The sequence below is a fragment of the Aureobasidium subglaciale genome (genome assembly GCF_000721755.1).
Source record: "Aureobasidium subglaciale EXF-2481 unplaced genomic scaffold scaffold_18, whole genome shotgun sequence".
In the NCBI taxonomy this organism is placed as follows: domain Eukaryota; kingdom Fungi; phylum Ascomycota; class Dothideomycetes; order Dothideales; family Saccotheciaceae; genus Aureobasidium; species Aureobasidium subglaciale.
In genome coordinates, this window is record NW_013566977.1 from 283,069 (window position 1) to 310,991 (window position 27,923).

General features: G+C 50.7%; 12 protein-coding genes across 12 annotated transcripts; 6 read left to right on the forward strand and 6 right to left on the reverse strand.

Moving 5' to 3' along the window:
• The first annotated feature begins 900 nt into the window (after positions 1 to 900).
• AUEXF2481DRAFT_352871 (uncharacterized protein) lies at positions 901 to 2,416 on the forward strand. The gene is made up of 2 exons (XM_013486228.1): positions 901 to 1,163; positions 1,216 to 2,416. Coding segments are annotated over exons 1-2 (756 nt in total). The 5' UTR covers positions 901 to 1,162; the 3' UTR covers positions 1,971 to 2,416.
• A 498-nt stretch (positions 2,417 to 2,914) lies between these two features.
• AUEXF2481DRAFT_42327 (uncharacterized protein) lies at positions 2,915 to 6,208 on the forward strand. Its single transcript, XM_013486130.1, has 2 exons — positions 2,915 to 3,089; positions 3,143 to 6,208. Exons 1-2 carry the CDS (start codon positions 3,008 to 3,010, stop codon positions 6,187 to 6,189), a joined length of 3,129 nt encoding a protein of 1,042 aa, XP_013341584.1. The 5' UTR covers positions 2,915 to 3,007; the 3' UTR covers positions 6,190 to 6,208.
• Positions 6,209 to 6,666: 458 nt separating this feature from the next.
• Positions 6,667 to 7,542, reverse strand: AUEXF2481DRAFT_7059 (uncharacterized protein; the record flags this gene model as incomplete). Its single annotated transcript, XM_013486047.1, has 1 exon — positions 6,667 to 7,542. The coding sequence occupies one exon, from the start codon at positions 7,540 to 7,542 to the stop codon at positions 6,667 to 6,669; it is 876 nt and encodes a 291-aa protein (XP_013341501.1).
• An 857-nt stretch (positions 7,543 to 8,399) lies between these two features.
• Positions 8,400 to 9,248, reverse strand: AUEXF2481DRAFT_42330 (uncharacterized protein). The gene is made up of 4 exons (XM_013486131.1): positions 9,162 to 9,248; positions 9,008 to 9,076; positions 8,838 to 8,953; positions 8,400 to 8,782 (listed from the first exon to the last, which is right to left on the reverse strand). The coding sequence occupies exons 1-4, from the start codon at positions 9,232 to 9,234 to the stop codon at positions 8,609 to 8,611; spliced, it is 432 nt and encodes a 143-aa protein (XP_013341585.1). The 5' UTR covers positions 9,235 to 9,248; the 3' UTR covers positions 8,400 to 8,608.
• A 298-nt stretch (positions 9,249 to 9,546) lies between these two features.
• AUEXF2481DRAFT_352854 (uncharacterized protein) lies at positions 9,547 to 11,277 on the reverse strand. The gene is made up of 3 exons (XM_013486229.1): positions 10,985 to 11,277; positions 10,747 to 10,927; positions 9,547 to 10,691 (listed from the first exon to the last, which is right to left on the reverse strand). Exons 1-3 carry the CDS (start codon positions 11,057 to 11,059, stop codon positions 9,790 to 9,792), a joined length of 1,158 nt encoding a protein of 385 aa, XP_013341683.1. The 5' UTR covers positions 11,060 to 11,277; the 3' UTR covers positions 9,547 to 9,789.
• Positions 11,278 to 13,864: 2,587 nt separating this feature from the next.
• AUEXF2481DRAFT_42334 (uncharacterized protein) lies at positions 13,865 to 14,762 on the forward strand. Its single transcript, XM_013486132.1, has 2 exons — positions 13,865 to 14,659; positions 14,738 to 14,762. The coding sequence occupies exon 1, from the start codon at positions 14,163 to 14,165 to the stop codon at positions 14,454 to 14,456; it is 294 nt and encodes a 97-aa protein (XP_013341586.1). The 5' UTR covers positions 13,865 to 14,162; the 3' UTR covers positions 14,457 to 14,659; positions 14,738 to 14,762.
• Positions 14,607 to 15,790, reverse strand: AUEXF2481DRAFT_352850 (uncharacterized protein). Its single transcript, XM_013486230.1, has 2 exons — positions 14,720 to 15,790; positions 14,607 to 14,650 (listed from the first exon to the last, which is right to left on the reverse strand). Exon 1 carries the CDS (start codon positions 15,564 to 15,566, stop codon positions 14,994 to 14,996), a length of 573 nt encoding a protein of 190 aa, XP_013341684.1. The 5' UTR covers positions 15,567 to 15,790; the 3' UTR covers positions 14,607 to 14,650; positions 14,720 to 14,993.
• A 444-nt stretch (positions 15,791 to 16,234) lies between these two features.
• On the reverse strand, positions 16,235 to 16,498 carry AUEXF2481DRAFT_7063 (uncharacterized protein; the record flags this gene model as incomplete). Its single annotated transcript, XM_013486048.1, has 2 exons — positions 16,235 to 16,379; positions 16,431 to 16,498. 2 exons carry the CDS (start codon positions 16,496 to 16,498, stop codon positions 16,235 to 16,237), a joined length of 213 nt encoding a protein of 70 aa, XP_013341502.1.
• A 143-nt stretch (positions 16,499 to 16,641) lies between these two features.
• Positions 16,642 to 19,650, forward strand: AUEXF2481DRAFT_42336 (uncharacterized protein). Its single transcript, XM_013486133.1, has one exon. The coding sequence runs from the start codon at positions 16,648 to 16,650 to the stop codon at positions 19,384 to 19,386; it is 2,739 nt and encodes a 912-aa protein (XP_013341587.1). The 5' UTR covers positions 16,642 to 16,647; the 3' UTR covers positions 19,387 to 19,650.
• Positions 19,651 to 19,918: 268 nt separating this feature from the next.
• AUEXF2481DRAFT_42337 (glycoside hydrolase family 16 protein) lies at positions 19,919 to 23,028 on the reverse strand. Its single transcript, XM_013486134.1, has 3 exons — positions 20,519 to 23,028; positions 20,223 to 20,432; positions 19,919 to 20,092 (listed from the first exon to the last, which is right to left on the reverse strand). The coding sequence occupies exons 1-3, from the start codon at positions 22,577 to 22,579 to the stop codon at positions 20,036 to 20,038; spliced, it is 2,328 nt and encodes a 775-aa protein (XP_013341588.1). The 5' UTR covers positions 22,580 to 23,028; the 3' UTR covers positions 19,919 to 20,035.
• A 1,873-nt stretch (positions 23,029 to 24,901) lies between these two features.
• AUEXF2481DRAFT_42343 (uncharacterized protein) lies at positions 24,902 to 25,348 on the forward strand. The gene is made up of 2 exons (XM_013486135.1): positions 24,902 to 25,203; positions 25,261 to 25,348. Exons 1-2 carry the CDS (start codon positions 24,925 to 24,927, stop codon positions 25,282 to 25,284), a joined length of 303 nt encoding a protein of 100 aa, XP_013341589.1. The 5' UTR covers positions 24,902 to 24,924; the 3' UTR covers positions 25,285 to 25,348.
• Positions 25,349 to 25,548: 200 nt separating this feature from the next.
• AUEXF2481DRAFT_42345 (uncharacterized protein) lies at positions 25,549 to 27,357 on the forward strand. The gene has a single exon (XM_013486136.1). The coding sequence runs from the start codon at positions 25,874 to 25,876 to the stop codon at positions 27,251 to 27,253; it is 1,380 nt and encodes a 459-aa protein (XP_013341590.1). The 5' UTR covers positions 25,549 to 25,873; the 3' UTR covers positions 27,254 to 27,357.
• Positions 27,358 to 27,923: the final 566 nt, after the last annotated feature.

The following is a 27,923-nucleotide window of genomic DNA, read 5'->3' on the forward strand; positions in this document are numbered from 1 at the left end:
GAATCACGCTAGGGTATAGGATGACATAAGTTGAGAGGTTTCAAGTTGGGTCACTGACCCTGTCTTTTCCTTACCTCGAGGCAATTGTGCTCGTATGTAAAGTTAATGTAGATTTTCAGTTTCTGAGTGTGTCCTAACCTGGCCTCTGCAGCTACGGAATGCTGCTCTTTTTTGTTGCAGGTATCTCCCGACTTTGCTGGCTGCTCCTTGTCACGAAGGCGTCAAGACTCGAGACCGCTGTGGCCGAAGTTAACAGGAATTCGCATGTCTGATCTCCAGTTCGAGGTCAGATCATCAATTTTTCGAGCGCAAAATGCTCGATCGAATTGGAAACTCACATAGGTCAAAAGGTATTAATGCCACTTCAGCTTACATGCATAAGACCAATGCATGCTCATGCAGTTTCTTCATAATCCCGCTCAAGCTTGAATATACAACCCCTCCTTTCAGCATCGTCCGCTTCTATCTCGTCCACTCCCTCGACCTTCCCTTCTTCGAATTCTTACAGAAACCTTTGGATATTTCTCGGTCACCCCGGGCTCACCGCTCTCATGACTTTTGCCTGAATGTTAATCCTGGCATAGTATTGTGTCGTGCGATATTGTGGCGTGCAATATGTCTGCGCCAATGCCTTTGAGGTACCGTACATGCATATAGCACCCCAGTCTCTTTGACACCTGATACCGAGGACCCAACCGAATTCCTGTGTAGCCCATATCTTTCTGCGATTTGAGAGCGGTTTTGGTCAAAGATCGAGAAAAAGCCTCTTCCTAGCACCACCTTTGCTCTGGTTGGTTCGCAATCGCATACGCTACCGGTACTCAAACCGATCGTTCAGGTCTCGTGCTTTGGCGAAACAAGCTCTACAAAGTCGGATGTTCGGCAATAGAGGTGCATCTGCGATCCAGAGCAAGCCTGGCTTGTGATTGTCAGCAAGTCGTAATTTGGGGCAAGACAACCGGCTGCCTCCAGTGCCGGACGATTACTACCGTTATGAGGGAATGGTCTGGTCGGAAGTAACCCTTGCCATATTGCTGTGTTCAGCTGCCTCGTGGTTGCCATCTTGTTGAACCTTACGGAGTGCCGAGGTGAGAGTGATACATATGTCCTGAGAGTTTGGCATCTCTTGTCTTTCTTCCTTTTCAGGATCCGCAATTTGAAGAGTGAGTACCTTCGTCCATGACGCTTGAGTGATGCGCTGATATCAGAGGGCAGTGGGTGACTCGTTGACTTTGCGATGCTCGCGCGCTCGGCATGATAGGACTGTGATGGCGCAGTGGGAACAACAGCACCCTTCTCGACTAGAAGGGTTGATAGTCCGGCCGTATATTCTAAACAGTGGGCCCAGGGCCAGCACGAGTTACCATACCAGCAGTATCGCATCCTTGCAGGGCTATTCAGTCGTAGGCAACAGAGCATCCAGCTATCGGCCCAGCTCAACGGCATCTGAGAACGTACCATCGCTAAACCATTCCTTCAGCACTATGTCGACAAGAACGATCGATACAAACAAGTCGTCAGGGTCCTCAAGCACAAATATGTCTGGTGCTTCACAAGCAGGAACATTGCAATGCACCTTTGCGTTCCTTGGATGTCGCGAAGAGTTTTCCTCCACGTCGACCTGGAGGACCCACTGTACCTCGCACTTCCGCTCGCAACCTTCGCCCAATCGCTCACAGTGTCCCTTTTGCTCTTCTCAGTGGAGCTCATCGTCGGCTTGGAAAGACAGGCTTGATCATATAGCCATCCATCACAGGGAAGAGAGAATCGAGACAAGGTATAGGCCTGATTACGACTTGTTTCGTCACCTGTTGAGATTTGGGGTGATCAGCTTCCCGCAGTATCAAGAGCTGGAAAGGCGCGGAAGGTGCGACGGGGTGGGTGCAGTTTATCTCGAGACTAATAATTCGAGGAGAGAGAGGAGGGAAGGTGGACCTCGTGGATGGACATCTTATCCTGTCGGTGGTTGAAGGAATCGTTGTGATGCATCTTTGTTTGCAGGAAGGAGGTGATATTGTTGCGATGTTGATTTGTGAGAACTCTTGTTCCCAGCATGTTCTAGCTTTGCTGTTGATTTTCCTGATAGTTAGATGACCTTACGACCTCTTCTTTGTTCCTACAGCAAGCAGCCATATTGCTTTTGTGTATGAGCAGGTATCGTTTATTTCCGACGCTCTGGCCCATCGCTTGAGTGAATGAAGACTCTTGATACATTCGGACACAGTAAGCAATCACAGTGAAGAGGAAACAAATGCTCTTTATAAAGATCTGTCACTCTCAAGCCTATGTACTTTTTTTTAAGCCTCCAAAGTCAACCCATGACTCTGGGCTGGTTGCACAGCCTCAATGTGCCGCACATCCACCATTACATATTGCTGTGAGTATTATCACACCTTGAGTATGTCAGATCGTTGTGACGAATAGGAGATCAATATTTAAGACGATACTAGAGTCATGTGCAAGAGACACCATGGGTCCACCCGAGCACGGCTTGGCATCGATGCAGCCCTTTGGTTATGAGCGTTCTTTCGCAATAGAACGTTACCTATAAGTCGGTATGGAAAGGTAATGCCCAAGTTTAGCTGAGCTAAGGGGAGTTACTATGACTGAGTGAACCTATCCGTGCGAGGTGGCCATTATCAGAGGCCTGGAGATTTTGTCTCTCAGCACTCCATGTGCAGGAGGACAAAGTCGTATACCGACATCCGGTTTCGTCTTGCTTGAAGACATGTCCTCTGTCGTCTTGTGCCCTGACCGATGACTAGAAGGATGGATAGCTAGGTAGGTGAGAGGGAGGAAGGAAAGATGAAGCCACTCCAAGTGGTGTCGGCTCGGCAAAGCTTCCGTCGACTGAGCACGGACGTCATCGCGTCAACTAGGGTGATGCGACAACAGCGACGACGAGGTCTAACTGTCAGCTTTGCAGTCATCTCCCACAGCTGAGACACATCCAGACGACTCGGACGACTGGTATCGTGGTCTTTTGAGCCAAGTGTGAGAGGCCGTCATGTTGTCGGCGTTTCGCGCGCAGCCCATCTATGAGCTCAAACAGCAAGACAAGGCCAAGATCGAGTCGGTGTTAGCTTATGGTATGTTGGTAGTATGGTGCTCGGAAGACTGTTACTGACGAGATATTCTGCAGGCGACCGACTTCTTGTAGGCCTCAGTACAGGTACCCTCCGTATATACCGCGTCAACGAAGTCCCCGAATCAGGTCAGGATGCGACTCCCACAAAGGCGCGCGCTGTCGATCTGGTGCGTGAGGAAGAGAAGTTCTCAAGAAGAGCAATCCAACAGTTGGCCATAATCAAGGAAGCGAACATCTTGGTGTCCTTGTCGGACGGCCATGTCTCTATCCACGACCTTCAAACCTTCCAATTGCAGGAGAGGCTGGACAAAACGAAGGGCGCAACTGCTTTCGCCGTCACCTCCAATGTCATAAAAGATGCCGTCACAGACATCCCATCTCTAGTCTCTCGCTTGGCCGTTGCTGTGAAACGGCGCATTCTGTGGTGGAGTTGGCAAGACATGGAGTTGTCCCCTGAAGTGCAAGAGATTACTTTACCACACTCCCCAAAGTCGCTGTTATGGGCTACTGGTACCAAGATGCTGGTCGGTCTAGATCCTGGCTTCTCCATCATCGACATCGACACTCTGGCTGTTGCAGATGTCATTAGACAGACACCGACTGGCAATGTCAGGTTTGGTGCTGTCAGCTCGTCAGGCATGGGATACATGGGCATGGGAAGCTGGGTGCCCAAGCCCATGGCAACAAATCTCACAAACAACAAGATGCTCATCGCGAAAGACGTCAACACTTTGTTCATCGACACAGATGCGAAGCCTGCTGACAAACGTCAAATTCCTTGGGCCTTTGCTCCTGAAGCTCTTGGCTACTCATATCCCTACCTGCTGTCGTTGCAACAAACTGCAAAGGGAGCTCTAGACGTACGGAGTCCCGATACCCTGAACCTCCTGCAAACCATCCCTCTGCCTGGTGCTTCCATCCTCCATGTTCCGCAGCCCAATATCAGTCTGGCACACGCTGGAAAGGGCTTCCTTGTTGCTAGTGACAGATGTATCTGGCGTATGGTAGCTCTCAACTATGAAGCCCAGGTCAGCCAGCTTGTGGCAAAGACTAAATACGATGAAGCCATCAGTCTCCTCAACATGCTGGAGGATACACTACTCAAGGATAAGCAGGGGTCGATCAGAGAGATTAGTATGATCAAAGCTCAGAACCTGTTCTCCCAGCAAAAGTACAGACCGGCCTTGGATCTCTTCACCGATGTTTCTGCTCCACCAAAGCGTGTCGTATCCTTGTATCCAAAATCTATCGCTGGAGATCTCTCAACCGTCGAAGAACATGCGGAGCTTACAGAATCTGAAGAGCCATCTGGCGAAACGAGTGCTGCAGAAGAAATTTCATCACAGCCCGACGATCAAATTAAGACTACGCAAACTCCAACAAAGTCCGTGCTGGGCAAGTTCAGACCATCGGCACCCAAGGATGATGCTGATACTGCATCAATCCGGTCTTTCCGTACCACAAGCGAGGCACCCCGAGAGAAGCCAGCAAGGGACCCGCCATTGACTGGTTCTGACCTGAAAGCTGCTGTTATGGCATTGTGCTCCTACCTTGCTCAATCTCGTGTTCAAGTGCAAAAATACATGAACACTGACGGCACGCTCAAAACGGAGTTGACGGAGGGTTCCATACCACCATTCAGCAATCTTATTGAGCTTTCTGAAGGTGCAGACAAGGTTGACTGGCAAGCCGAGTTGCTCGAAGTAGCGAAGTTGGTTGACACAACTCTCTTCCGAGCCTATATGCTCGCTCTGCCTTCGCTTGCAGGACCGCTCTTCCGCCTTGACAACTTCTGCGATCCGCATGTTGTCGAAGAAAAGCTCTACGAAAGTGGAAGATACAACGATCTTATCGACTTCCTCTACGGCAAAAAGTTGCATCGTGAAGCTTTGGAACTACTTGAGAAGTTTGGCCGCAACGAGGCAGCCGAAGAAGTCATGCCTGCATTAAGGGGTCCGGACAGAACGATCGGCTACCTGCAAAACCTGCCCGCCGAGCTCATCGACATCATTTTGGAGTTCTCAGAATGGCCCATCAAGGTCAATGCCAAAAAGGGCATGGAAATCTTCGTTGCCGATACCAGGAACGCTGAAAACCTTCCGAAAGACAAAGTTTTGAAGTTCTTGATCCCATTAGACAAATCGCTTGCAGTGCAATATCTGGAACACGTCATCCTCGAGCTTAACGACCGAACACCGGAGTTCCATCAAAAGCTTGTAGACCTGTATCTCGAGAAGCTGCGAGATACAACAGGCAGTAGCGATGAAGAGCGCGATCAGGCTCGAACAAAGCTTGAAGAGTTCTTGCGTAATAGCACACAATACCACAAGCTCAAGACATTCAACCAGCTACCTGCTGATGATCCAGACGTCTTCGAAGCCCGTGCGATCGTACTCTGTGCGATGGGAAACCACAAACAAGCTCTTCAAATCTACGTCTTCCAAATCCGCGATCACGAAAAAGCAGAAGAATACTGCAACAAAATCTACCTCTCCTCCTCAACGTCTTCTCCTGCAGTCGGCTCAAATCCCAACACCGGCAGCCAAAGCTACGAAAAGAGCAGTATGGCTATCGATCCTGAAGACCAACAACCAAACGTCTACACCACCTTGCTCTCACTCTACCTCAAACCTCCCGGTCAGGAGAAAGTGCAATGGGAGCCCGCACTAGACCTACTCTCCAAACACGGTCCTAGGTTGCCTGCAGCAAACACACTCGACCTCATGCCTAGCGACCTCCACGTCAGCGAGTTATCCTCCTACTTCCTCGGCCGCATTCGCAGCGCCAACACCGTAGTCCGCGAAGAACGTATCCTCAAGACCCTGCTCTCATTACATCAAACTTCTTTATCTGAGGATCTTTCGCTAGGCCCAGAGTACACCCGCCTCACCACTCATAAAGGCGGTAGAAGTAGACGGGTTGTGATTAAAGAGGAAGATCATTGTAGGGTCTGTCACAAGAGGTTTGGCAATTCGGCGGTTAGGGTATACCCGGACAACGAGGTCATCCATTATGGATGCGTGGGAAGGAGTGGGGTACAGAGGATGAAGACGGGACACGGACAGGGATTACAGGCGCTAAGGCAGTTGCCTTGGGGTTGAGGATTATAATGGTATACCAAAGTATGAAAGTAGTGAGTAGCGAGAAGATACCCAAATGCAATTTTTTCTTTGCTTTCTTTGATCTGTGTTCCCTATTCTTTAATCTGCGCCTTGTTGAGCAGACGACCTTACGTCTGCATGAACATATCAAACGAAAAGTCGGCACACTCCAAATATCACGTCAAACTGTAGCACAAACTGTACAAAGCCTCCCCGTGTGCGAGATACTGTCACACATGTAGCTGCCTTGAGGCACGATACTCTCTTACATTAAAGCGATGTCGTCGAGATATATCATGTCAACAATTCCCTTCAATAGGCTTATCGATACGAGATATTACTGTGCCTTTATACAGCTTGTTGTTGCCCCTTTGATCGTTGTGAAGAAAGGGTGGGACAGTGTTCTGCACACGAGGAAGAGGTAATTTGCTCTCTTGTGAAACTGCTATGTTATCTGAGATACATTGACGCTGATTTCTATTTCTTTGTGGGTGTAGTAAAAGGCTCATCAGCGAACTTACGTCGTCCGGAGACACGGGTCGAGCGGCGTGGTGTGTCTTTCACTGCCTTTCCCTTTCCTTTTCGTTTTGGCTTCTTAGGGGCGATAAGGGTGCGGATAGGCAGGCGACTAGAGCGGCGAGGTGGAGGAGGGAGAATTGATGGGTCCTCGGGCTCATCTCCCTGCACTCCTGGCTGTTCAATGTGCTCTTGCTCCTCGGCGCCCATCTCCGTCTCGGGTTCTTTCACCATGTCTTGCATTTCCTCATCTGCAGGCTCTTTTTCCTGAACATTCCGGATGCCTTCGATGAGCTCTTCATGCTCGATTCCGTGTCCCAGAATTTCCTCTTGCATTTCGTCAGATCCATCGGCGGCTCCCTCCTCGACAGCGGGGATATCATCAGTGATTGTCTCCTCATCGATAATAGGGATATCAGCAACATCGCCAGTCATCCACCAAGAAAACTGCGTTCCCATCTCATAGATGGACACCCCCATGCCTCTCATCTCCTCTCTGGCCCAAAAGGCCTCGAACGCATGCCTCGCCGTTTCCTTTCCACTAGCCCAATCCTGGATCGGAAAATCGAACAGGTAGCCAAGCATGACAAGATCTTTGTTATACACATATCTCTCAGTCTTCTCCCAAGACCAGGAAGGTTGGATACGTGTAGTTGTTTGAGTCGCAAAGTTTCGCTCTTGGATGATGCGTTGGGAGATTGGTGTGTCGAGGGAGACACGGTGGGGAGGTATGGGGATGGGAGAAGAGTGATCGGGTCGATAAGTGTGGAGGAGCAAGTGTTTGATTTTGTCGCTCAGAGAGGGGAGTATGGGTGTTTTGTATTGCGATAGAGCCATTTCTGCTGGAGGTTGTGGTGGAGGTTGTGGTGGAGGATATTGATTGTGTGTGAAGAGATCGAGGTCGAGACGAGAGCCGATCGCGCGTTATGCACAAGTATATAGCACTCAACGACCTCGAGGACCGAAAAAGAGAAGTGTGAGGTGTTACGAGAAGAAAGATGTTCGAGGAATTGGTTGTGGCCGGAAACGCAAGCTGGAGGAACTTCACTCTTGGAAGACGTAAACGAACCACGACGGGTCAACATTGAACATCGAACGCAGAAGAGAAGGTCGAGGATTCGATAGCATATTGAAGTAGACATGCTACGCTGTACCTTTGGAGACGCCTGCCTGGTACCAGCCATGCATTGTTATAGCAGCTATGTGATGTCGAATTACTACGCTCGAGAGTCCTGCAGTATCACTCTTCCATCGAGCTTCAGCAAAGTGTATGCCACAGTTTAGAACGATCGATGCGAATGGGAGTCTTACGAAGATGTTCATAGCCAGGCACATCTGGCTGTATGTAATCAGGGAAACTGACCGGGATTATGGAGTCAAGTTGGAGAGATACTTGGAACTGACCTGAACTTGCGTATAGTTTGTGATCGATCTCTATGTATCCTGTCTCTCCACGCAAGGCTGTATGATATGCAAAAAGCACTCTGCGGTTTCGAAGTGCGACCTTGCACCAAGAATCGTCTCAGGAGTGGGCACCATGCAAACAAGTACTGACAGGTTCATGAAGTTTTCATTAGATGTTAACTTGTGTCTCTTGCATCTACTTGCCAAAAGGGCAGGTATTGGACTGCTGTAGAAAGCTGAGCATTACGCGTTCTGGTGCATGCATGTCAAGAGATAATCTGCCTACGCACCTGATAACCATACTCGCAAGGTCGAACGCCCATCGTCTACTTTCGACGTGAGACGATCACAGCCGTCGGGTCGTGGACCCTTTGATGACAGACTAGATCTCTGACGCGGGTATCGTTGCGAGGCTGAAAGAGCTTGACCAGCACATTTGATGCAGTGGTTGGTCATGGCAAAAGTTTCGTGTGTCCCGTTCATGTTCGGCAGAAGCGCCTCACAGGATAGCCTCTCCGGAGTGTTCGCCCTCAAAACCGTAGGCGGCCAGCTTCTTGTTTCTGATCTTTTCCTGCTTCTTCTTTTGTGCCTGCTCTTGCTTGTGAAGGTCGAATACTTGATCCACGGGTGCTTGCTTGAAGCTCGGAGGCACGTAGTCGTCTCTGTCCAAATCCTATGGCGTGCTGTCAGCAGACTCCTCTAGCAGTAGCAAGCCAGGGCATTCGTACGATTTCACCGAGCAGCAAGACGTTCTCTCCTCTGACGAGGAAGAGACCACGCTCGACATCGGCATAGAGGTTCTGCGCGAAGAGACGTTCCACTGTATCCTGGAGGACGAGGTTTCCTGCACTCTGTCAACAGCCGCAATCGCAATGCGCCGCGCGGTGTATGCACTTACCGAACTGGTCCCAACTCCTCAAAACGCCAATCAACTTCCTGCCGTCGCGGAGTGATACCATGAGTTTCTCTATCGGCAAGGTAAAAGTTCCTCGGTCAGTCTTGCCCCCGAACAAGCGTGTATCATTTGCGACAAGGCAGGAGGGTATTCTCACTGTCGGTCAAGTCGAGCAGTTGTGCTGCCGTCGTGAACATTTGTGGCGGCAATTGGGGGATTGGCGGGGGCATCTGTCCACCACCAAGAGGCGGCGGTGGAGGCGCATTCTGCATGTTCATGTTGTCCATGTTTCCTACCATCTGTACTGCTGTCTTGCTGTCTGTCGACTTTCCATGGCGACTTCGCGACTGATTGACTGCATGACGTGGGGTAGCTACGTTTAATCACGTGCAATCACTTATCCACTTCACTTTGCAATCTCTCAAAGACCTTCAATGTACAATATCACAACTCATCCCACGTACAACCATATCTTGTACTTTCAGCGTGCGCTTGAGTGAACATAACAAAAGAGAGAATCATGACACAGTCAACCACGTCAAGCAAATATTGAAGAAGAGGGTATATTCATTTTCCAGTAGTACACATTAGGTTTTCTGAGACCATTTCCATTAGTGAAAGAGCCTCCTTGTTTTCCCTTGCGCCATAGCCAACGTCACTTCCTACGTGGATATCATCGATAAGCCAGGCCGATATTAGGTAAACACTCTCAACGCTGGTAAAGCAGATCTTCGTAACTCGTAGCGGTGCTGAGAGACTTTGAGCAAGCACCAACTGTTGTTCGCTTAAACGAGCATGAAAGCGGCGAGAGCGGCGGCACCCATCATGGGGCCAGCCGTCTTCATGGGAGCAGCGTTGGTAACGACGAGCGACGAGGCGGCGCTGGTTGCGCCTCCAGCGGCAGACGAGGCGCGGGAAGCAGCAGAAGAAGCACCCGAAGAGGCGGCGCTGGCAACGCTGGAAGCACCGGAAGAAGCACGGGATGCGGCAGACGAGGCACCGGAGCTGGCAGACGAAGCAGCGGAAGAGGCTCCAGATCTGACTGAAGAGGCGCCCGAAGAAGCGGCAGATCCAGCGCTGGATGCGCCGGAGGAAGCGCCGCCGACAATGCCACCGACACCGAAGTAGGTAGATGAGCCGACGGTGGTGGGGAAGGTGCTGCCGCCCGAGGTGACGGTGCTGACAATGGCAGAGGTAGTTACAGCGGACGACGACTGTTGGGCGCCGGCACCGGTAGAACTAACACCAACGACACCGCCAGGGCCGTAGAGGGTGGTGGAGCCAACGGCAGTGGTGATAGTGCTGCCGCCTGAGGTGACGGTGCTGAGGACAGCCAAGGTGGTGAGGGCAGAGGACGACTGCTGGGCGTCCGAGGCACCGGATGAGGCACCACCAGCGATACCACCGACGATCGGAACGACGGAGTAGATCGTAGAGAAGCCAGTGGTGGTGGGGATGGCGCTACCATCAGAAGTGACAGTGCTAACGAGAGCAGAGGTGGTGATGGCAGAAGAAGTGCTGCCAGACGACTGTTGGGCGCCAGTTGAGGCAGCACCGCCGACACCGGCACCAGCAATGGAAGATCCGAGGGAAGCGCCGGCGGAGGTGGCTGACGAGTAAGCAGATCCAGAGCCGGAAACAGTGCTCAGGATAGAGGCGACTGAGTTGGTGGCCGAGGCGACGGCGGCTGGGAAGAAGTCAGTATGAAAAGATACGCGTAAAGAAATACGTTTGTTGCTCACCAGCACAGTAGGCGTTTGCGAATCCAATAGCATCAGCAGCTTCTTGAGCAGAGCAGGCCTGCATGGAACAATCGCGAACACCGTAGCCGAACTCGGGCTTGCTGCAGTAGCAGCTGATGTCGTTGTTGACACAGCCGAATTCGGTGACGGCCTTGCCAACCATGGCGTTGAAGCAGTTTTGCTGCGCGCATTGTCAGCGCATTGCGGTTTGATAGATCTTTGTGTTCACAATACTTACAGCGCAAGCGCTGAGACCACCCTGGGCGGCAGCAAGAGCGGCGCCGCCGGCGACAAGAGTAAGTGCGTACTTCATTGTGATGATGGAGTAGATGGTAGATGCTGTGGTGTAGGATACCAGATAGTGATCGGTGAGACGAGGTTGGAAGTGGAGAATGAAACGACTATCGATGAGGGGATTGATGGATAGATGTAGGCGACGCGCGAGGGATAAAGTAATTCGGAGGCAGGTCGTTGATGGCTGGTGGATGCGCAGTGACGATGGAAGCTCTTTCTTAAATTCCCGCCAGCTTGAGGCTCTTAAGCAATGCGGTCACGCAGCCGTCTTTCACTTTCTTACGAGACCCAATCTATTGAGATACCGTGCACTCATCGACCCATCGGCCTAGACTGCCAGCCAGTTTCCCACATTTCCACCAATTCTTGCTTCTCCATCGTGCGCTATCCACATCTCCCACGTAGCTTGTGCTTGCATGATGAGGGTGACCATGATCGGCGCAATCCCTCGGGCGCTAAAATGGCGCTGGGCCTCTCATCTTGGCGGCCCAGTGCAGGGTCCCGCCGGTGCTAACAGGCAACGCCGACCGACGAGCCTTCCCTCCTGCCGTTGAAGAGATGAGACCAAGGACTTTTGCATTCGATGGCTTATATAGTTGTTTCGCAGCGTTGCGTTCAAATAGGTCATCGTCTTCGTTCCCAGCATTCGTGTCACAGTGTGCCAACTGCGGTGAAGACGCAGTCTGATGAACCATCCGCGTTTCCCCAGAGTCCATGATTGAGCTGGCGCGCCCTGCAATCGCTTGTTTGCTTGTGACTAGCCCAAAACCTTGCTCGTCTTTCCTTCGCCCGAACTTCATCAAGCCCTGACGATCTTTGATATCACACTATTGATTGACATCATTCTCAAGCTCCACGATTCGATTTCCTGTCTCACTCGCAAGCTCTGTCCACGATCTCTCACGATGACTCCATCATGGACTGGCGAGCTTGACCTTTGCCCTTTTCCAGCTTCCTTGATTTCATGCAGGTACGACAGCGCTAACTTCAAGTGCCACATAGCCAGCATGTACAGCCACATCTAGCTATCGATACCACCGAGGCTGGCCGCTAGAATCTGACGCCGGCAAGATCTGAAGCAGTCGTCGTTCGCGAACGGCAGCGACACCCTTGGTACAACTGTATGACAGTTTACAGGGCAGCAAATTAAACCACAACCCCTGGCACTCTGCCTTTGTATTCATGCTCCCGCTCGAGACGATGGCAATTGGAAGCTTACGTGAATTGCTCATTTCCTCGAGGTCTCATCTCTACTCGTGAGCTCCATCACACACGTGCGATCCCCAATCATTATTCCCGACGAGCATACATGGGTGGTGAGTTACGCAAACCATGCGGCCCATACCCCACGATTTGTGTTTGTACACACTGCACAGCCATCGCTCTGGGCTCTGAAGAGGCTGGCCTCCCAGCCTCGCAATCATGCCGCCGGGGCCGCCTTTTTACATCTCAAATGACCCCAGGTTCAGAGAGATGGCGCAGTCACAAAAACCTCGACCGCACTCACCCGTGGGGGAGAAACACCAGTCAACGGCTGCAAGCTGACAATCTCATCGCACGCCCGCCCGGTTTGATGCGTTTGCTGTGTTCTCTCAAGTCTCTCGAAGAGCTCCTCGGCGCGTTCTCCCATCCTGATTGCTGGAAAGTACAATTTCCATGTTGTCCAATCACAAGCTCCACTCTCTATTGTGCCCCCAGCCACATGCATCACATACTGGTACAACAAGTTTTCAAACATGTTGACCAGGGTAAACAACCCTACCCATGCATTCGCTACACACCGCAACGGTGCGATCCTGCTTTGTAGATTGATTTAATCAAAGATGATATGCTCGTTCGATTCCTCCAACAGCAGGTCGACACATTACATTGCACCACAGCTCGAACGAATCTTGGAAGGCTGGAGATTTCGAAGTCTATCCAGCTTTTGGCTGCAAAGTTACGAGGACTGGCTGAGTAAATCGCATTGTGGCTTGCGCAGGCTTCTGCCAGGCGAATGACTCGGGTTGGTCTTTGACGCTCGCTGAGCGGATGACCCTGCCTGTATTTTCGGACATCTCATCCTTCTCTTGCACGCCTCTACTTGGTCAATTCGGGTTTCTGCATGGCAATTACTGACGTGGTCGCGTGCTTGATGGATTAGCATCATCTAGTATACTGAGCCACAGGTCTTACGCGTCTATGAAAGAAGGTTGACCTCTGAGGGCATTTGGAAATGTGAACGAGCCGTAACCCATCAACCATCGTCAGCAACCAACGTCAGAGCAAGATTATAGTTTCGTGCGGTAGAGCAATTATGATTCATAGGGGCGAGTTGCTCCTCAAACAACAACCGGATGGGTATGAACCGGAAATAGTCACTCGCAGAGATCGAAAGCTTCTGGACCTACATAGCTAATGATCCGAGGCGTATTGCAACGCGTCTTTGAACGCCTTCTGACGTCCATTCCCCATCCAACATAAGAATAAACCGGACAGAATCGACAGTTGTGCTTTTATCAGCTCCACATACCTTTTCTCATAAACAACAGCGCTTCGATGAGGCCAGACGACATCACCGCTACGAGTTTGGCTACGGGAGCACGCCCTGCGTTGAATCGCAGGGTCGTCTCTCAGAACATTTACTTGTGATGTGTACGAGAAAACCAGGAGTTTGCTACATGAGTCCTATTGTACCAGACCATGTTGAGCATTCCAGTCCACTGATACTCATATTATTCAGACTTCTACTTCTATGAGAACAAGCAGGTAGGCGATTGAGTATCCACAAAGATCTCTAGGAAAGACGAGCATTTCCTCTCAAACGAGAGCTACGTTTGGTTTGCTGTTTCCCTCATCTCGCAATCGGCGTTTGTCTATGCAACGAGCATACCAAGGCTGAAGGACTAGAGAAATGAAGTCATTCTCACTTTCACCAAGGCCTGGAAGTCGATAGCCAGCACCAGTCACTGCCGGTCTTTATCCCAGGACGGTCCTTCACCAACATAACCTCACCACTTGGGCCGAATGTGACTTCCTAGCTCAACTCTCCTCATTACAACGAAAGGCTACTAGTTACTCGCTCAATAGCGAGCAACATCACCACCAGACACGATGCCACCATACTCTGTACTCAGTCCTCTATGCTCAGAGCCTGCCTCATATCACATCTAACATCTTCTACCCAGGGAGCCCACTTCCAAGTCCTCCTTCTGGCTCCAGTGCCCAATGCCCACATTGTACCCACAACCGTCACAGCTGTCAGTCTACTCCCTCCGACCATTCTCAGTTTCCCTACTGACACCCCTCCCAGCGCGAATGGGAAGCCTCAGTCCAACTCTGTCTCCCCTCCTACCCCCTCTACAGGATCTTCGGCCGCATCCGCAATCTCGATGTCGAACTCTTTGCTTCCTACCCCACTCTCGCCAGAGACCTAGAAGGCCTGGGCTATTCAGTGCGTCCTTACGACTCCACTAGATGCATGTCCATATATGCAGAGGTCGAAGTCAAGGACAGAACTCTGGTGCAGAAGTTGCAGGATCAGTTATACGAGGCTCTGTGGGTCGAGGAGGAGGAAGTGGGGTATGGGATCATTGCTGCCACGGCGACGGAAATGTTGTTGATTTGTAAACTGGATAGGGTGAGTTTGGTGCGTCTCCTGAGAAGAGGAAGGCAGAGGATATGTGGAAGTTTTACTGACAAAAGATGTGTTTTACAGGGAAGACATAACTCCCAAAACCCCTGTCCTCCCACTTTCACAGCCACAGGAGCTGAACTCGACACCATTGGCTATATCCTCGACAACGATGTCTTTCTCACAGCATCTGAAAAGGTTTTTCCTCCTTCCCTCTCTTCTCCTCATAACATTCTTCCTCTTACTAAGGAACAAATTACAGAATGTCAAACGTTTCTACCTTAACAAGCCCCCCTGGGTCCTCTTCAAATTACTCGACATGACAATCGGTACAGAAAACTCACGCCAGGTTGCCAAAGATAAGGAAGAAGCGAAACGAGAACATCAAAGGGAAAAGAGAAGAATGAAGAAACTTGCCTCCAAAGTTGGTACTGAGCAAGAGAGACAAGGTGTCTTGGAAGCAGAAGGTAAAGACGGCAGATTTGGGGGAAATGCCTACAAGAAAGAGGAAGAGGATGTCGAGGAGAAGGTGAGAACTGCCGAAGCTAGTGCTGAAGCAAAGGGAAAGGAAAAGGAGAAAGAATCTACGATTGATGAGGTTGGTCTTGGAAAGCTGGCTATCAAGGAAAATGGCAAGAAGGTCTCCACGACTGCGACCCCCGAGAAGGAAAAGTTGGATACCAAGGAGGCAAAGAAGCAGGACCATGGGGTTTGGGGCACGAACAAGAAGGATTCGTTGATCAAGGCGATTAGAAAGCCAGGTTGGTTCTTCTCTGGAGAAGACACTTTGAAGCATGGAGAATAAACAAAAGGGGGAAACATGACGACGAACCTGTGGAGAAGGGGATGAACTCGAGCATATCAGCAGAGGGTAAGAAGACGACCCAATTGCGATACAGGTCTGATTGACCATTGAGCTCGACGCAGCGGCCCATCACTTCCAAGGGGAGTATACAACACTATTGAGATTGAGCTTGCGTTTTGACACATGGAAAGACATGGACGACAGAGGGGTAAGACCTTTGATCCACTACAGCGCTTAGCAGATTCGCCGTTGTTACTAGGAGCTTATGACCAGAGGGCCAGCAGACGATTCACACGAAGATAGTGTACTCGAGTACATTCTGTAATACAAAGCCGCTACGAGACACGGATCTTGTTGCCCCTATCGAACAAATGATTGTACCTAGATGTCGACACGTTTGCAGATGCAGATGCAGGAGCAGAAGATAGGGGGTGGGGGGCCTGAAAGAGATGGTTTGATTGAAGTGGCTTGCAGAGTGCATGATCTGCTGCATAGCTGTTATAGCTGTGGCTGGTGAGATGTCATCTGTAACGCCAAAGAGCGTTCAGTCATAGCGAGGATTGTGGCCTCTGATGCACCAAGCGCACTACTTTTAGCTAGCGGAAGGCGTGTCGAGCAGGCTTGGTTTGCGACGACGAAGTCGCTTTAGAGCCCGAAGAGTCCTTTATAGCATTGTTATGCAAGCAGAGATGGGCAGCAGGGTCGAGACAGCTTTGGAGTGCAGACGTGTCGTGGTTGATTGGTGTTCTTGTTGGTGGTGATGGGTCTTTTCAACATCAATCCTCATCGACGAGTTCCTCGCCGTACATTTGCTCTTCCAAGTCTTCATCCTTTGAGTTGGCAGCACCCTCAGTGGCAGCCTTGTCTTCGTCCATCTTCTTTGTCAAGTACTGGTTGATGTCTTCTTGCATTTGAATGACCCTGTCGCGAAGGTCGCCGAGATGAGAGGAAGTGATCATGGTGGGGGCGGACGACAGCGGGGCGGAGAAGGTGTTGGTCGCTGTGGGCGAAGTGTAGACGGCCGTCAAGTGGGCAGACATGTCGACAGTAGATGGTCGTGTCGATGGCGTATTTGGAGGCTTGATTGGCAGGAACGATGCTTAATTGACAGATGGAAGGAGGCTTGATTGGCAGGAACGATGCGGAAGGAGGCTATTTTTGGGATTGGGATGGTGGAGGGGAGGGAACGATGACGCTCCAAACTTTGACTCCACATTTGAGACTTGACGAAAGACATGATCAAGTGCTAGACAGGTCGGTCAAACATGGAAGAAGCAATATGAACAGCGACCAACATCATCCTCCCTTGCGACCGCGACCTCGCCAACGGTCCCCTGCCGGTCCTGCTCCGTCCCTGTCGCACCGGAGCGCATCGAGCATGTCGGCGGCCACAATAGACAACACCCCCAAACACCAACAGCCGCAACCGCAACAGCAATACGCTCCTCGCCCTAGTACTGCCCATTCTACCACCGCACCACCCTCTGCTCTTGCCAACTTCTCGCGCCCTCAACCTCGCCAGTCGATCGATGCTCAACTGCGCATGACTTCTCCTCCGCCGCCTCCACCGACTGCCCCTCCATCCATCCACCAACGAGGCCGTCAACACTCGCAAGGCTTCTTTGAACCTTCTCTACCGCACACTTCGCATATGCCGGCTTCTCAAATCGCCGCTCAAGCCGCCATGCACCACATGCTCAATTCGAACCAGGACCGCAAGCGACCAACTCCTCCCTTGCAGCCCATCAACATCGCTGCCAGTCGAGCCGACCGTCGCATAGCCTCGCCCACCTTGATGAGCCCGCCACCGCATCAATCGATCCACATGGACAGTAGAATCACTGCTACCACCGCCGCAAACGTCGCCTTTCCTCGTAGTCCTGGTCCCATGCCTTCACCACATGCCATAACCGCAGATCAACCCGTCTCCGCCCCACCACCACCGACTCCAAACGACACAAAGGTCAAAGAGCGATCCAAGATGAAGCTGTTCCACAAGCCAAAGAGTATTGCTATCACAAAGGACAAGGACCTTGACAAGAAAGCCGCCCCGGCTCTATCCTCTCCCAACCGTGGTTTGCTGCGCGCCGGCCTCGCAAGTGCCTCGATGATCAGCCTTAATGACCCAAGCTCTTCTGCTGCTTCGGTCTACTCATCTGCGAATACTTCGACTTCGACCTTGGTCCCAGTCACCACTACTGCAACTGCCACGGGAGAAAAGAAAGAGGACAAGGAGAAACACAGACATCACTTCTTGTCAAGGCAAAAACAAAAAGACAGAGGTGCTCTGCCGCTATCTTCTGCTTCATCAAATTCGACCGCTGTAGATCCAAATGCGCCGCAATCACTATATTCTTTTACCCCTCAATCTCCTGGCTTTTCCAAATCTGTCAGCGGTCTGGACTTGCGACATGCCGGACGTGCTTTGAGGGAAAAGAAGAAAGAGGAAAAGGCTGCTGCCGCCGCTGCTACAAACCTGACGCCTATCATGTCCAACAGCTCTGGGAACTTGCTACGAGATGACTCGAGAAGCGATTTTATGGGTCCCAGCAGTCTGGACTCGGCCTCGATACTTGGTCCCCCAAGCAGTGCCTCTCTTTTCTCTCTACCTTTGTATGAGGCACAACCTACAATGTCAGCTGCTGCCTTCAACACACTAGGAAACAGTATGGGCTTGCATGGAATCACAGCCGACGATGCTTGGCCACTACTAAAAGCAAGGTTGCTGAACATTTTCTCTGGTGAAGATCTACGGACACCTATTGAAGATTTCAACCTTTTAGTCTCGGTGCATATTCGTAGATGCGTACAGAAGCGCGCCCCCGTAGTCTTGGTAGAGGACCTACGAGAACTACTTGCTACGGGCTTCTCTTCTCTTGCGCAAACGTTACGAGGTGTGCCAGACGAACGACTGGTTACGCGGCTGGTTGCCATCTGGCAGATGACTTTCAGTTCGATTCTTCCCTTCATCCAAGCCGTCTTCTTACCACTTGATCTTGAGTTCAGAGGTCATGGTAGTATAATGAGTGCAAGAGAAGCTCAAGAGTTCTGGGGTGCCTTTGTGCCTGCAGAGATGCCTCCACCATTTTCGCGTAAACAATCTTCATCATTTGATGAGATGAGACCGAGTAGTTCTGGCGGCGCAACCATAACGAGCAATACTTCGAATCGCATGCCTGGACTTGGAGAAGAATTGGATGTTCGCAGGATTGCGCTGATCGTGTTTCGCGATGTGGTGCTGTTGCCTCGTCACGAATCACTGCTGGCAATATTCTCACGCTTATCACTGGAAAGCATAAACACAGCTGCTTCATCCAATAACCTTTCCTCTTCGCCACCGATATCTGGAAATCGCGGAAGAGGCTTGTCCAACCCAGCAGCAGGAGGAACGGAGAGACCATCGACAGGCGGCTCGCTCTCTCCACGGTTAGGAAGCAGCTACAACAGCAACAACACAACCTACCTCGACAACTCATCCACCACAATAGTCTCTAGCCCACCACCCCAACACTCACGCTCCCGCGCGGCTTCAAACACCTCAGCCGGCTCTTTCGGCACCTCACTCCCCCATACGACCTCCCACTACCCAGCTCCCTCCATCGACAGCGTAACCTCCGCACCCCCATTCTCATCCTCATTCTCTCCCGACCCCAATGGAAAAATGCCGATCCTTGCAGACCCGGCACAAGTCACTCAAACGGTGGCCAGAATGTTGCAATGTGTGAGTGTTGTTGCGGGAGCGCAGACGGGGGATCAGAGTCAAGCTGTTGTGGAGAGGTTGACGAGGGAATTGAAGTATAATTGGTTGGGCAGGGGGAGAACTGGACGGCAGAGGAGGGGTTGGGTGGGTGTCAAGGGGAAGAATAGTATGGGTCAGGGTCAGGGGCAGCAAGGGCATGTTAATGGATTGGGCGTTGTGGGTGCTTGAGTGTGGGTCCATCAGCTCGTGGTTTCGATGGGATTGGGAAGGAATTTGAAGGAGAAGGAGGGTGTTTTGGGTACTGGCACGGCAACTGGAAAATGAGGACTAGGCGTAATGACAATGGAGAAGAAAGGGTATAAGGCATGATTAGCTAAAGGGAGGTTCTCTGGATACCACACATCAGACCCAAAGCAGGGCGTTTTTGGACAATGGGAAGACCCTGGTAAATAGCTCAGTGGCATAATGACAATGTCTTTCAGACACGATGATATAATTTCACTTTGCTCTTCCCCTCTTAAAAGTACCTGCAGTTTACAAGTGATTCGAATCTGGAAATCTGATAGCTTCCAAAGCAAAAACACACGAAACTCACCTGATTACGCTATAGACCACAGTGTGTATTGTGCATTGGAGAGCAACTGGCGTTCACCATATCCACATGACAAGCAAAAGAATAGACTTGTGAGGTAGACAGAGCGATTCTGAAACCTGCATCTCTTTCTCTTAGGCTTCTTCGTGATAAGTATCGTGATAACTTGACGGAGTATATTATAAGTGATGTCTCCACAACTCTTTCTCTATATCTTTGACAGTGTCCTTGTACAGGATCCTGGTATAATAACGGCCAATGCTTGCCTTTGTATTTGTACACAACTCAACACCCATGCATCAATGAATTCCTCGGCCACTCATACCCAGCGTCCTCCCATGTCTATCGCATCACTCATTAGCTTTCCATTCTCACTGCCACACTCTTTCAAAGCCTGCTGCCCCTCCTTCCCCTACCCTTATCTAGGAGTTGGAGGAAAAAAGGCGAGGGCGAGGCTAGGTTGGGTACTCACAGTATAATTAGGATTCGTATAAGCCTCTGGATGATTCTTGATGTATTCCGTCGTTTCAAAGCCGGGAGGATCACAGGTTATACTCTCCTCTCCGGGTTTGTGGTATATGCGTACATAGTCTATACGCATTATTGCTGGAAACGTGGCGGCTGTCCAGTTTATGTCGACCCAGTTTTCGGAGATGCCGAGGTTGAGAATCATACTCATTGGCTGTGTTGTTCCCGTCATTAGTAGGGATAGAGGAAGAAGAGAAGGGGAAGGAGAAGGGAAAGAGGGAAGGGTGAAACACAGCATACCTCCTCACTTATAATCCTTTGTCCAATGTTTCCATTCTGTCCAATTGCCCTAGCGTCGAATTTCATCATTTCTTGCCCTGCAACCGTCCAGGCTATATAACTGTCCGCCGTGCTACCAGGAACATATTCAAAGGCAAATTTCTGATATTCCTCCCCATCATACCACTTATTATTTAACATCGTCGTCGTACTCACAGCTTGTTGAAAAGGCCCTCCTGTCCATGTATTGAGGAAACTGAGTGATGGATCAGGAATTTCCATAAAGTCGGCGTTGGGGTACCACCAAGTGTCAAAGGGTGCAATTTGATAGCTTTGTGTTGCTACACCGAGGCCGAGGCCGGAGTAATCGGCACTGACTTCTATGACATCGATTTCGGGGGCGCCTCTGCCTACGCCGGGGGAAGGATGGTCGGCGTTGGGGCAGGTGCAGGAGGATAGTTTTTGGCCGGGGAGTTTGTTCATGCCGCTGGAGTCGGATTGATTGGGTGTTATACCTGCGTCGCATTCGTTGTAAGTATATGGCCACGTTCCCTCGGTAGTCGCTAGATATCCCGGTCGTCCTAGATTGCCTAAGCTCCAGACGCCGGGCCAGAGAGCGTGAATACCGGCTGGACCAGGCAAAGAGACAGAAACTTCCATGATGCCGCCTTTGAAGCACAACTGGTTCCAGGAATTCAGCATGCCGCTTCGGAAACGGAGGTTGTGGTTTTCGAACGCGTCGAGTTGAAGATGTAGAGCTCCGTCCCAGGTCGTTACGGCGTCGGGGTCATACCACTCCAAGTCCCTAGTAGCCCCGTACCAGAAGTCTGGAGCAAACCAATATGGATCGTCGCCAGGGTAGAAAGTCCTGTTGACATCATTAAACTCGTCGCTAAACACCAATTGATATTCATCGCCCTCGACACCAACTCTTTTCCTTTCTGTCTTGGGTGTATCAGGGTCGATTAATCCAGTACGCATGTTTTTCAGTAAAGGCCATTTCCGACTTGCGTTTACCGTTGCCCACGTCGGTTCGTTGTCACCATATCCCCACATCTGGTCCAATGGAGTATCATTGTATCCAATGATGTTTATGCCAGACCAACTAAGCACGGGTAACATGATAAACACACTCAAGAGACCGATTATCATAAACGCCAACCCCAGTGTGTCCAGTACGTTTTTGCGCGAAAAGCGATCCCGTAGCGTTGGTTTGAGTTTTACATCATCATCTACCATTGGTAGATGCATATCGTCATCCCACTCTTTCTCGTGCCAGTAGAGAGGAAATGTGTAGCCCTGATCTTCTGTTCCGGGTGCGCCTAGTCTGTCGTCTAGATATGGGAAGAAAGACCGATCAGGATCATTGTCGTCAATAAAGTCATTTCTGGGAGTACTGATGGCGGAAGCCGCGAAAGGCGTTGCCAGACGTTGAGAAGGGTGATCTTCATCACTAAACGGATTCGAGTTCCGTCTGGACATCGGTCCCGAAGCTCCACCTTGGTACTGACTACTGTCCATAGATCTGCGGCGTGGCAGTAGAGAAGTCAGATCGGTTGTTGACTGAGCGGGAGTCGCAAAAGGATTGTAGTATCTGTCGAAATCACGTCCAAGATCTCTGACAGACCTCGGAGTAGCCATTCTTGAGAGACTTGTAGACGAGCTAACATTCCTCATACTGTATGGTCGTGGAGAGGGACGTGAAGCCGGTATGGGTGGAGGTGGTAACAGCCCTTGGCCTATCGCAATCCCAGCAGCGTTTGCATCTCTCGTCCGTATGTTATGTAGTGACCCCACAGATCCATCTCTTGACGACCGATCGGATGTATTCGAATTGGAAGAGCGATGCAGGGTAGAGGTAGTTGTAGGACTTTGGCGAGGAAGATCGTCGTTACTGGTCTGTCTACTTGGTCCACGAGATTGGTTGTCTGGTCGTTGTGGTCGCAAAGCAGCTGCTGAAAGCTGCGCGTGTAAGTTGCTAGCTGAGCGTCCAGCTTGCTCGCTCTGTCTCGTTTCCTCTGCATCTGACGTTTCTGCCCGCGTGAGGCGCCGTGAAGCTGAGGGTCGAATTGGTGGAGACATTGTGCTATTATATTGTTTTTGATAGAACGATGAGTTGGAATTAGTCAATGCCTCGATTTCAGGCAATTGGTTGACACAAGTCTCGGTGGGAACATCGAGTGGGAATATAACCCCAAACAGGCAACAGTCAGGAGTATTATATCGATGGTGCCAGGTGCACGGTTGTTGTTATCGAGGATCCTTGTCTGGGGCAGAATGCGGAGCTCCAGGGCAAGCTCAAAAGCAACGCTGCGGCCGAACGATGTCCAAGTGGAGGTCGTGAGTGAGTAATATTGAAAAGCAAGAGGGAGAATAGAAATCCGACCTGAGAAGGTGGAAGAAAAGTGCAACAGAAAATGCGAAACTCACCAACGACGGGTGGACATCTTGCCCAGCTCGTCTCGTAGCATTATACTGCCACTGCCATGCAGCGCGGCATTTCTTGTCGAGTTGGCGCATTTGGCTGAAGAACTAAAACCGTTAAGACTTCAGAGGCTTGGGGAGGGGTCCAATGGTGTTGCGGGAAATAGATTGGCGCAAGCAGGAACACAACAGATTGTCGGTTGTTTCCATGCAGCTCTAGCCTTCATCTCCTGCTGTCTGCAGGGTGTCGGACATAAGCATGAGTATAGAACTGGTGTATGCCGGAATTTGGTGATCCACATGTTCTGCTGGACGAAGCCCATGCCGCGTTCACAATATTTACGAGTTGTCTCTAAGCACATCAGCAAAAACGTGGTCCTTGACAAGCAATGATCTCATCGCAGAACTGTAGATAGTAAGCCCTAAATCAAAAGAAAGTTTTATTCAGTAATAGCGACCAAGCTGAAGTCTCAAAAGTATTACGACGGATTTCGAGCTTCGCTATACCAAGCCAGCCCAGCACTTGGAGTGTCAGCTTGACGCACAAGTGGCAGTTGTTCTGTGATCATCCTCTCATCGGGACCGACTGCGCATCACTTGGCCGACATCTGTCAGGACGTTACATTGACAGTGCAGGGGTACTCGAGTACAGCCTCCGTTGACGGTTGGTATACTCCAGCTGAGAGCGTTGACGATACGATCCGAAACACGAAGAAGAAGCCGTTTGCACTGACGCGTCGCTCGGCGCTCCCGCAATGCACTGCAGTAAGATGTGCCATACCGAAGGAAAGTGCAGACTTCCGACTGATCTGAGCAAGCGACAGGACGCGCATTCTTTTCATGATATTGTAAGGCAAAGGACGATGGACTACGTGTTTGCGTCATCCTCGAATTGCGACACAGCTGAACCGTGCACGGAAGTCTCGGGCACAATACGCTTCTGGGTGCCCTCAGATAATCCTCTACCAACCAGACAATTATGCGAAAGCTGGCCTTGTATCGTCTTGATCTACTCGATAGAAACATCACATGGGGTCACTGCCGGAAGCCGCCGCGTATCTGTCTGACTATTGAGAGCCGCATAGCAAGAACCAATGTGGCTGCTTGTCGTGCAAGCAAAGGTGAGTGCGATGCCTTACGTGCCAGCGTCTGCACTTGACGGCTGGTGGTCGAGCAACTTTGGAAACAGTGTGGCACAACACATCGATTCCATCGATTCTTAGACCATCCATACACTCGAAGTCCTTGATCTTCGCACGCTGTAACTTAGCTCCTCGGACACGATGGCCTTGCGGTGAAATTGTCAAGACAGCTAACAAGGAATCTGTTTGTGAGCTGTTTTCCGACTCTTGTCTTCCATGTCCCTCACCAGCGTTTACACAAGCGGAGCACTCATGGCCGGGTTACTCAGATGTTCGACAACTGCACGAGCAGCCAATGGAACATCGTCATCCGTATCCGCGTACACCGACACCACCGTATGCCCGTATTACTGGCCCCAGACAAACCTTCTTCTCGAGGCAGCATGCCAGTCTACCTTGAGGAAGACTGTGGTTTCTCTCCGCGTGTACAGATCGACCATACGTGTCGCTATGCTAACACACAACATCTTTAGAGACATGGGACTTGCAACGGAGATTGACGCTCTCAGCTCCATGTGAAGTTCTGATTCGCGATCCGAACGTCTCTAGCAATGCTTAGCACAATATACTTCATTATTTGGCGATAGTTCCATCGGCCGAAAAGACGAAGGACGAGGGATATAGGAAATAAGCCGTAAGTCCGATGCTACACATCAGTCAAATACCATGAACTGCACACTATCTCTGCGTCTGACTGTATTTGCTGGGTCACACCAAGATAATCAAGTAAGCCTTTGGACCTTGGGAAGTTACTCAATGAATCTCGTATCTGAGTTCGATCTCGACCTTCACTGTATGACCAAGGCTAATCCCAGGACTCTAGACCTACCCACACGGACTCCACCACACAAGCCGATCAAGATGGTTTTTATCGTCTCCGCACTCTACAAAAAGACCGAGAACTTCAAGCTCGACTACTACAAAGACCACCACATGCCTCTCGCAATGGAGAGATTCAAGTCCTTTGGACTCAAGTCATACAAGATTTCAGAGCTCAATTCGGAAGTATCGCAAGGTTACGCTGTACATACCATCATGGAGTGGGACAGTGAAGAGGGCATGATGAAAGGCTTTGCCGAGCATGGACAGGAGATGAGGGATGACTTAGACAACTTCTCGGATGTCGAACCAGTGGGACTTCTAGGACAGATGGTTAAGACAGAGTCTCAGTAGGCGGAAAAAGTATGGATTACACACCAACCGTCAACATCATTGGAGTGACTGCAGTAATGGCAATGTCGCCACACACTGGTGAACGCAACGCGACCGGCATGCTTAAGCTGAGAAGTCGGAACTCGGTGTCGGAGCCTGGTAGTTTGGCAAATTTGTTGTGATACTTGAGATGTACCCGCACTTTTCCTGCCGTTGTTGTTGTGACGGATGTCCTGTTGGCAACACGACCGGGCCGGGCGAAGGCGCACAGACCCACGGTAATTTTCTCGACCTGCCTCTCATCTACCTTCGGACTCGGACCGACCGACCCCAATCTGACATGACCCTTGACGACCGTCATCTCGCTATGGACGTCTCCTTGGGACCCACAGCATGCGACATTCATCATCTCAGTGACTAATCGAGAACATATCACGGAGAGTATGTTTACGCATCGACACCTTGCATGTCCGCGACCGTGCTTGTCTGGAGAAGTTGAGTAGACCTCGGCCGCCTCGTTCAGGCGAGCACGAAATCTGTTATCGACTATGGCAGCAGGTAATATAAGAGTTCTTGTGTCCTTGCGGACTGGGCCCTGAACCCTATCTGATTTCTTTTCGCTCGCACTTTGATGCAAGTTACAAGCTTGTCTTTCACAATGGCAGATAACACGGAGTACACTCTCAAGGAGATAACGGAACACAATACTGAGAAGGACCTCTGGATCATTGTTGATGGAAATGTCTACGACGTCACGAAATACACTCTGGATCATCCTGGCGGCCTAGAATCGCTGGTTGAAGTGGCTGGACAAGATGCCACACAAGCATTCGAAGACGTTGGACACTCCGACGAAGCCAGAGAGATAATGGCGCCCTTTTTGGTCGGGAAGCTTCAAGGCTTCACCAAATCTACTCGCAGGCAGGCTGTTCAGATTGTTCGCAAACAACCGGCACCAAGCCCAAGCAGCGTTCCAAGCTCAAAGACTCTCGGAACGATAGGAGCCGCGAGTCTACTCGCCGGAACAGCTACAACGATTGTGTACAAGCTTCACGGTCGAATGCATATACCTGGAGCTCACAAATACTTGCAGAATATCAACTCTTTGCAATCTGAGAATGGCTTCCTCAAGGGCTTCTTGCTTGCCAGCGTGCTATCAGCAGCTTTCGGCGCAGGCTTCACATCATATATCTCTAAGCTTACCACCATTCCTGGCGGGTTTGGAAGAAGCCCAATGTATAAAAGAGTCCCTAAGCTGCCTACCAGACATATTGTTGGTTTCCTGAAGAGCACGGTGTTTCAGCCACTTCCTTTGGTATCGAAGCAGATTCTTCCTGGCCAAGGTTTGGTACGTCTAACATTCGAGCTTCCTACACCTATGACGAGACTTGGACTGCCAATTGGACAGCACGTCGCCATTCAAGCAAAGATTGGCGAGCAGACAGTGACCCGGTCATACACCCCCACATCGAACGATGGCGATCTCGGCAAATTAATCCTTCTGATTCGCCTATACGATGAAGGTCTACTTACCGGAAAGTATCTGGCCAAGCTTAAGGTTGGTGATCAAGTTCTCTTCAGGGGTCCCAAGGGCGCCATGAAGTACCGCAAAGGCTACGCCAAGAAGATTGGTATGGTCGCTGGAGGCACCGGCATCACACCCCACTATCAGCTCATCCGAAGCATCTGCGAAGACCTTACCGATACCACAGAAGTCTCCCTGGTGTACGCGAATCGCACTGAGGACGATATTTTGCTGCGTGCAGAACTGGATGCTTGGGCAAAGGCGTACCCCAAAAATCTCAAGGTGCATTACATGTTAGACAATCCACCCGAGGGTTGGCTATATGGAAGTGGGTTCGTCACGAAGGACATATTGGAGCAATACATGCCTGCGCCGTCGAACGATGGATCTTCAAAGATTCTTCTGTGTGGACCACCAGGCATGATTATTGCTACAAAGAAGAACTTGGCCGAGCTGGGATGGAAGAAGCCTGGGTCTGTCGGTAAGATGACAGACGATATCTTCACCTTCTAAAACAGTCATGTCCTACATGATGGCAATGCATTTGAACAAATCAAAATTCGATCCTTGAGATCATCCATCATATCCCTTGCAGCACTTCAATGCGTCCCATCTGCACAGCATAAAGTCATCATTTACTTTCTAATCAATACATGAATGGTCGTGATACGACACTGACCAAGAAGTCAGTCATATCAGAGTGACCTCTTGCACAAACGAAGCACTGAGAATTGACAACGCTAAATCGTGACAGTACGAGCGGGCCGAAAAGCACGGACGAGCACATGTCAAAACTCCGTTCCGACTCGCAGTCGCGCTTCCTGAAACTTTTGGAGAAGTTCTCTCCGGACCGTCTTCGCATCAAAGCGACATTTGTGCTCCTCTCATCGGTCGCCTCATCTACTAGTCTTCAATCACGCGTCGAGCCGTGATCCGGTCATACAGGCCTCCATTAACGATGTCGCAAGGTATTCCCTGAAACGTGTCGTAAGCTCAAATCGCCGTCGCAAAGATGCGAGCGATCACTCCTCGGCGGTGTGTTCTCGTGGCCGACATTCTAGAAATCTCGCCTACTTCGACCCGCTTGTAATGACTTTTTGATGAATGCCAGAACCGCGGCAGAGTACCAAATGGCCCGTGATACACTATGGGTCAGCAACAAACTGCTAGACAGGCCATGGGT

What these genes read in the sequence shown, in the direction of transcription:
- AUEXF2481DRAFT_352854 (XM_013486229.1), bottom strand. Translation starts at nt 11,059, where the DNA reads ATGAAGTACGCACTTACTCTTGTCGCCGGCGGCGCCGCTCTTGCTGCC. An exon ending in GTGGTCTCAGCGCTTGCGCT is followed by an intron (nt 10,928 to 10,984) that starts GTAAGTATTGTG and finishes CAATGCGCGCAG; the next exon opens with CAAAACTGCTTCAACGCCAT. An exon ending in CGCAAACGCCTACTGTGCTG is followed by an intron (nt 10,692 to 10,746) that starts GTGAGCAACAAA and finishes ACTTCTTCCCAG; the next exon opens with CCGCCGTCGCCTCGGCCACC.
- AUEXF2481DRAFT_42330 (XM_013486131.1), bottom strand. Translation starts at nt 9,234, where the DNA reads ATGCCCCCGCCAATCCCCCAATTGCCGCCACAAATGTTCACGACGGCA. An exon ending in ACTGCTCGACTTGACCGACA is followed by an intron (nt 9,077 to 9,161) that starts GTGAGAATACCC and finishes CCTTGCCGATAG; the next exon opens with AGAAACTCATGGTATCACTC. An exon ending in GAGGAGTTGGGACCAGTTCG is followed by an intron (nt 8,954 to 9,007) that starts GTAAGTGCATAC and finishes GACAGAGTGCAG; the next exon opens with GAAACCTCGTCCTCCAGGAT.
- AUEXF2481DRAFT_42327 (XM_013486130.1), top strand. Translation starts at nt 3,008, where the DNA reads ATGTTGTCGGCGTTTCGCGCGCAGCCCATCTATGAGCTCAAACAGCAA. An exon ending in CGAGTCGGTGTTAGCTTATG is followed by an intron (nt 3,090 to 3,142) that starts GTATGTTGGTAG and finishes GATATTCTGCAG; the next exon opens with GCGACCGACTTCTTGTAGGC.
- AUEXF2481DRAFT_42343 (XM_013486135.1), top strand. Translation starts at nt 24,925, where the DNA reads ATGGTTTTTATCGTCTCCGCACTCTACAAAAAGACCGAGAACTTCAAG. An exon ending in ATGTCGAACCAGTGGGACTT is followed by an intron (nt 25,204 to 25,260) that starts CTAGGACAGATG and finishes TGGATTACACAC; the next exon opens with CAACCGTCAACATCATTGGA.
- AUEXF2481DRAFT_42337 (XM_013486134.1), bottom strand. Translation starts at nt 22,579, where the DNA reads ATGTCTCCACCAATTCGACCCTCAGCTTCACGGCGCCTCACGCGGGCA. An exon ending in AAAGGATTATAAGTGAGGAG is followed by an intron (nt 20,433 to 20,518) that starts GTATGCTGTGTT and finishes GGAACAACACAG; the next exon opens with CCAATGAGTATGATTCTCAA. An exon ending in ATACGAATCCTAATTATACT is followed by an intron (nt 20,093 to 20,222) that starts GTGAGTACCCAA and finishes GTGATGCGATAG; the next exon opens with ACATGGGAGGACGCTGGGTA.
- AUEXF2481DRAFT_42336 (XM_013486133.1), top strand. Translation starts at nt 16,648, where the DNA reads ATGACGCTCCAAACTTTGACTCCACATTTGAGACTTGACGAAAGACAT.
- AUEXF2481DRAFT_42345 (XM_013486136.1), top strand. Translation starts at nt 25,874, where the DNA reads ATGGCAGATAACACGGAGTACACTCTCAAGGAGATAACGGAACACAAT.
- AUEXF2481DRAFT_42334 (XM_013486132.1), top strand. Translation starts at nt 14,163, where the DNA reads ATGCTCAGAGCCTGCCTCATATCACATCTAACATCTTCTACCCAGGGA.
- AUEXF2481DRAFT_352850 (XM_013486230.1), bottom strand. Translation starts at nt 15,566, where the DNA reads ATGGTCAATCAGACCTGTATCGCAATTGGGTCGTCTTCTTACCCTCTG.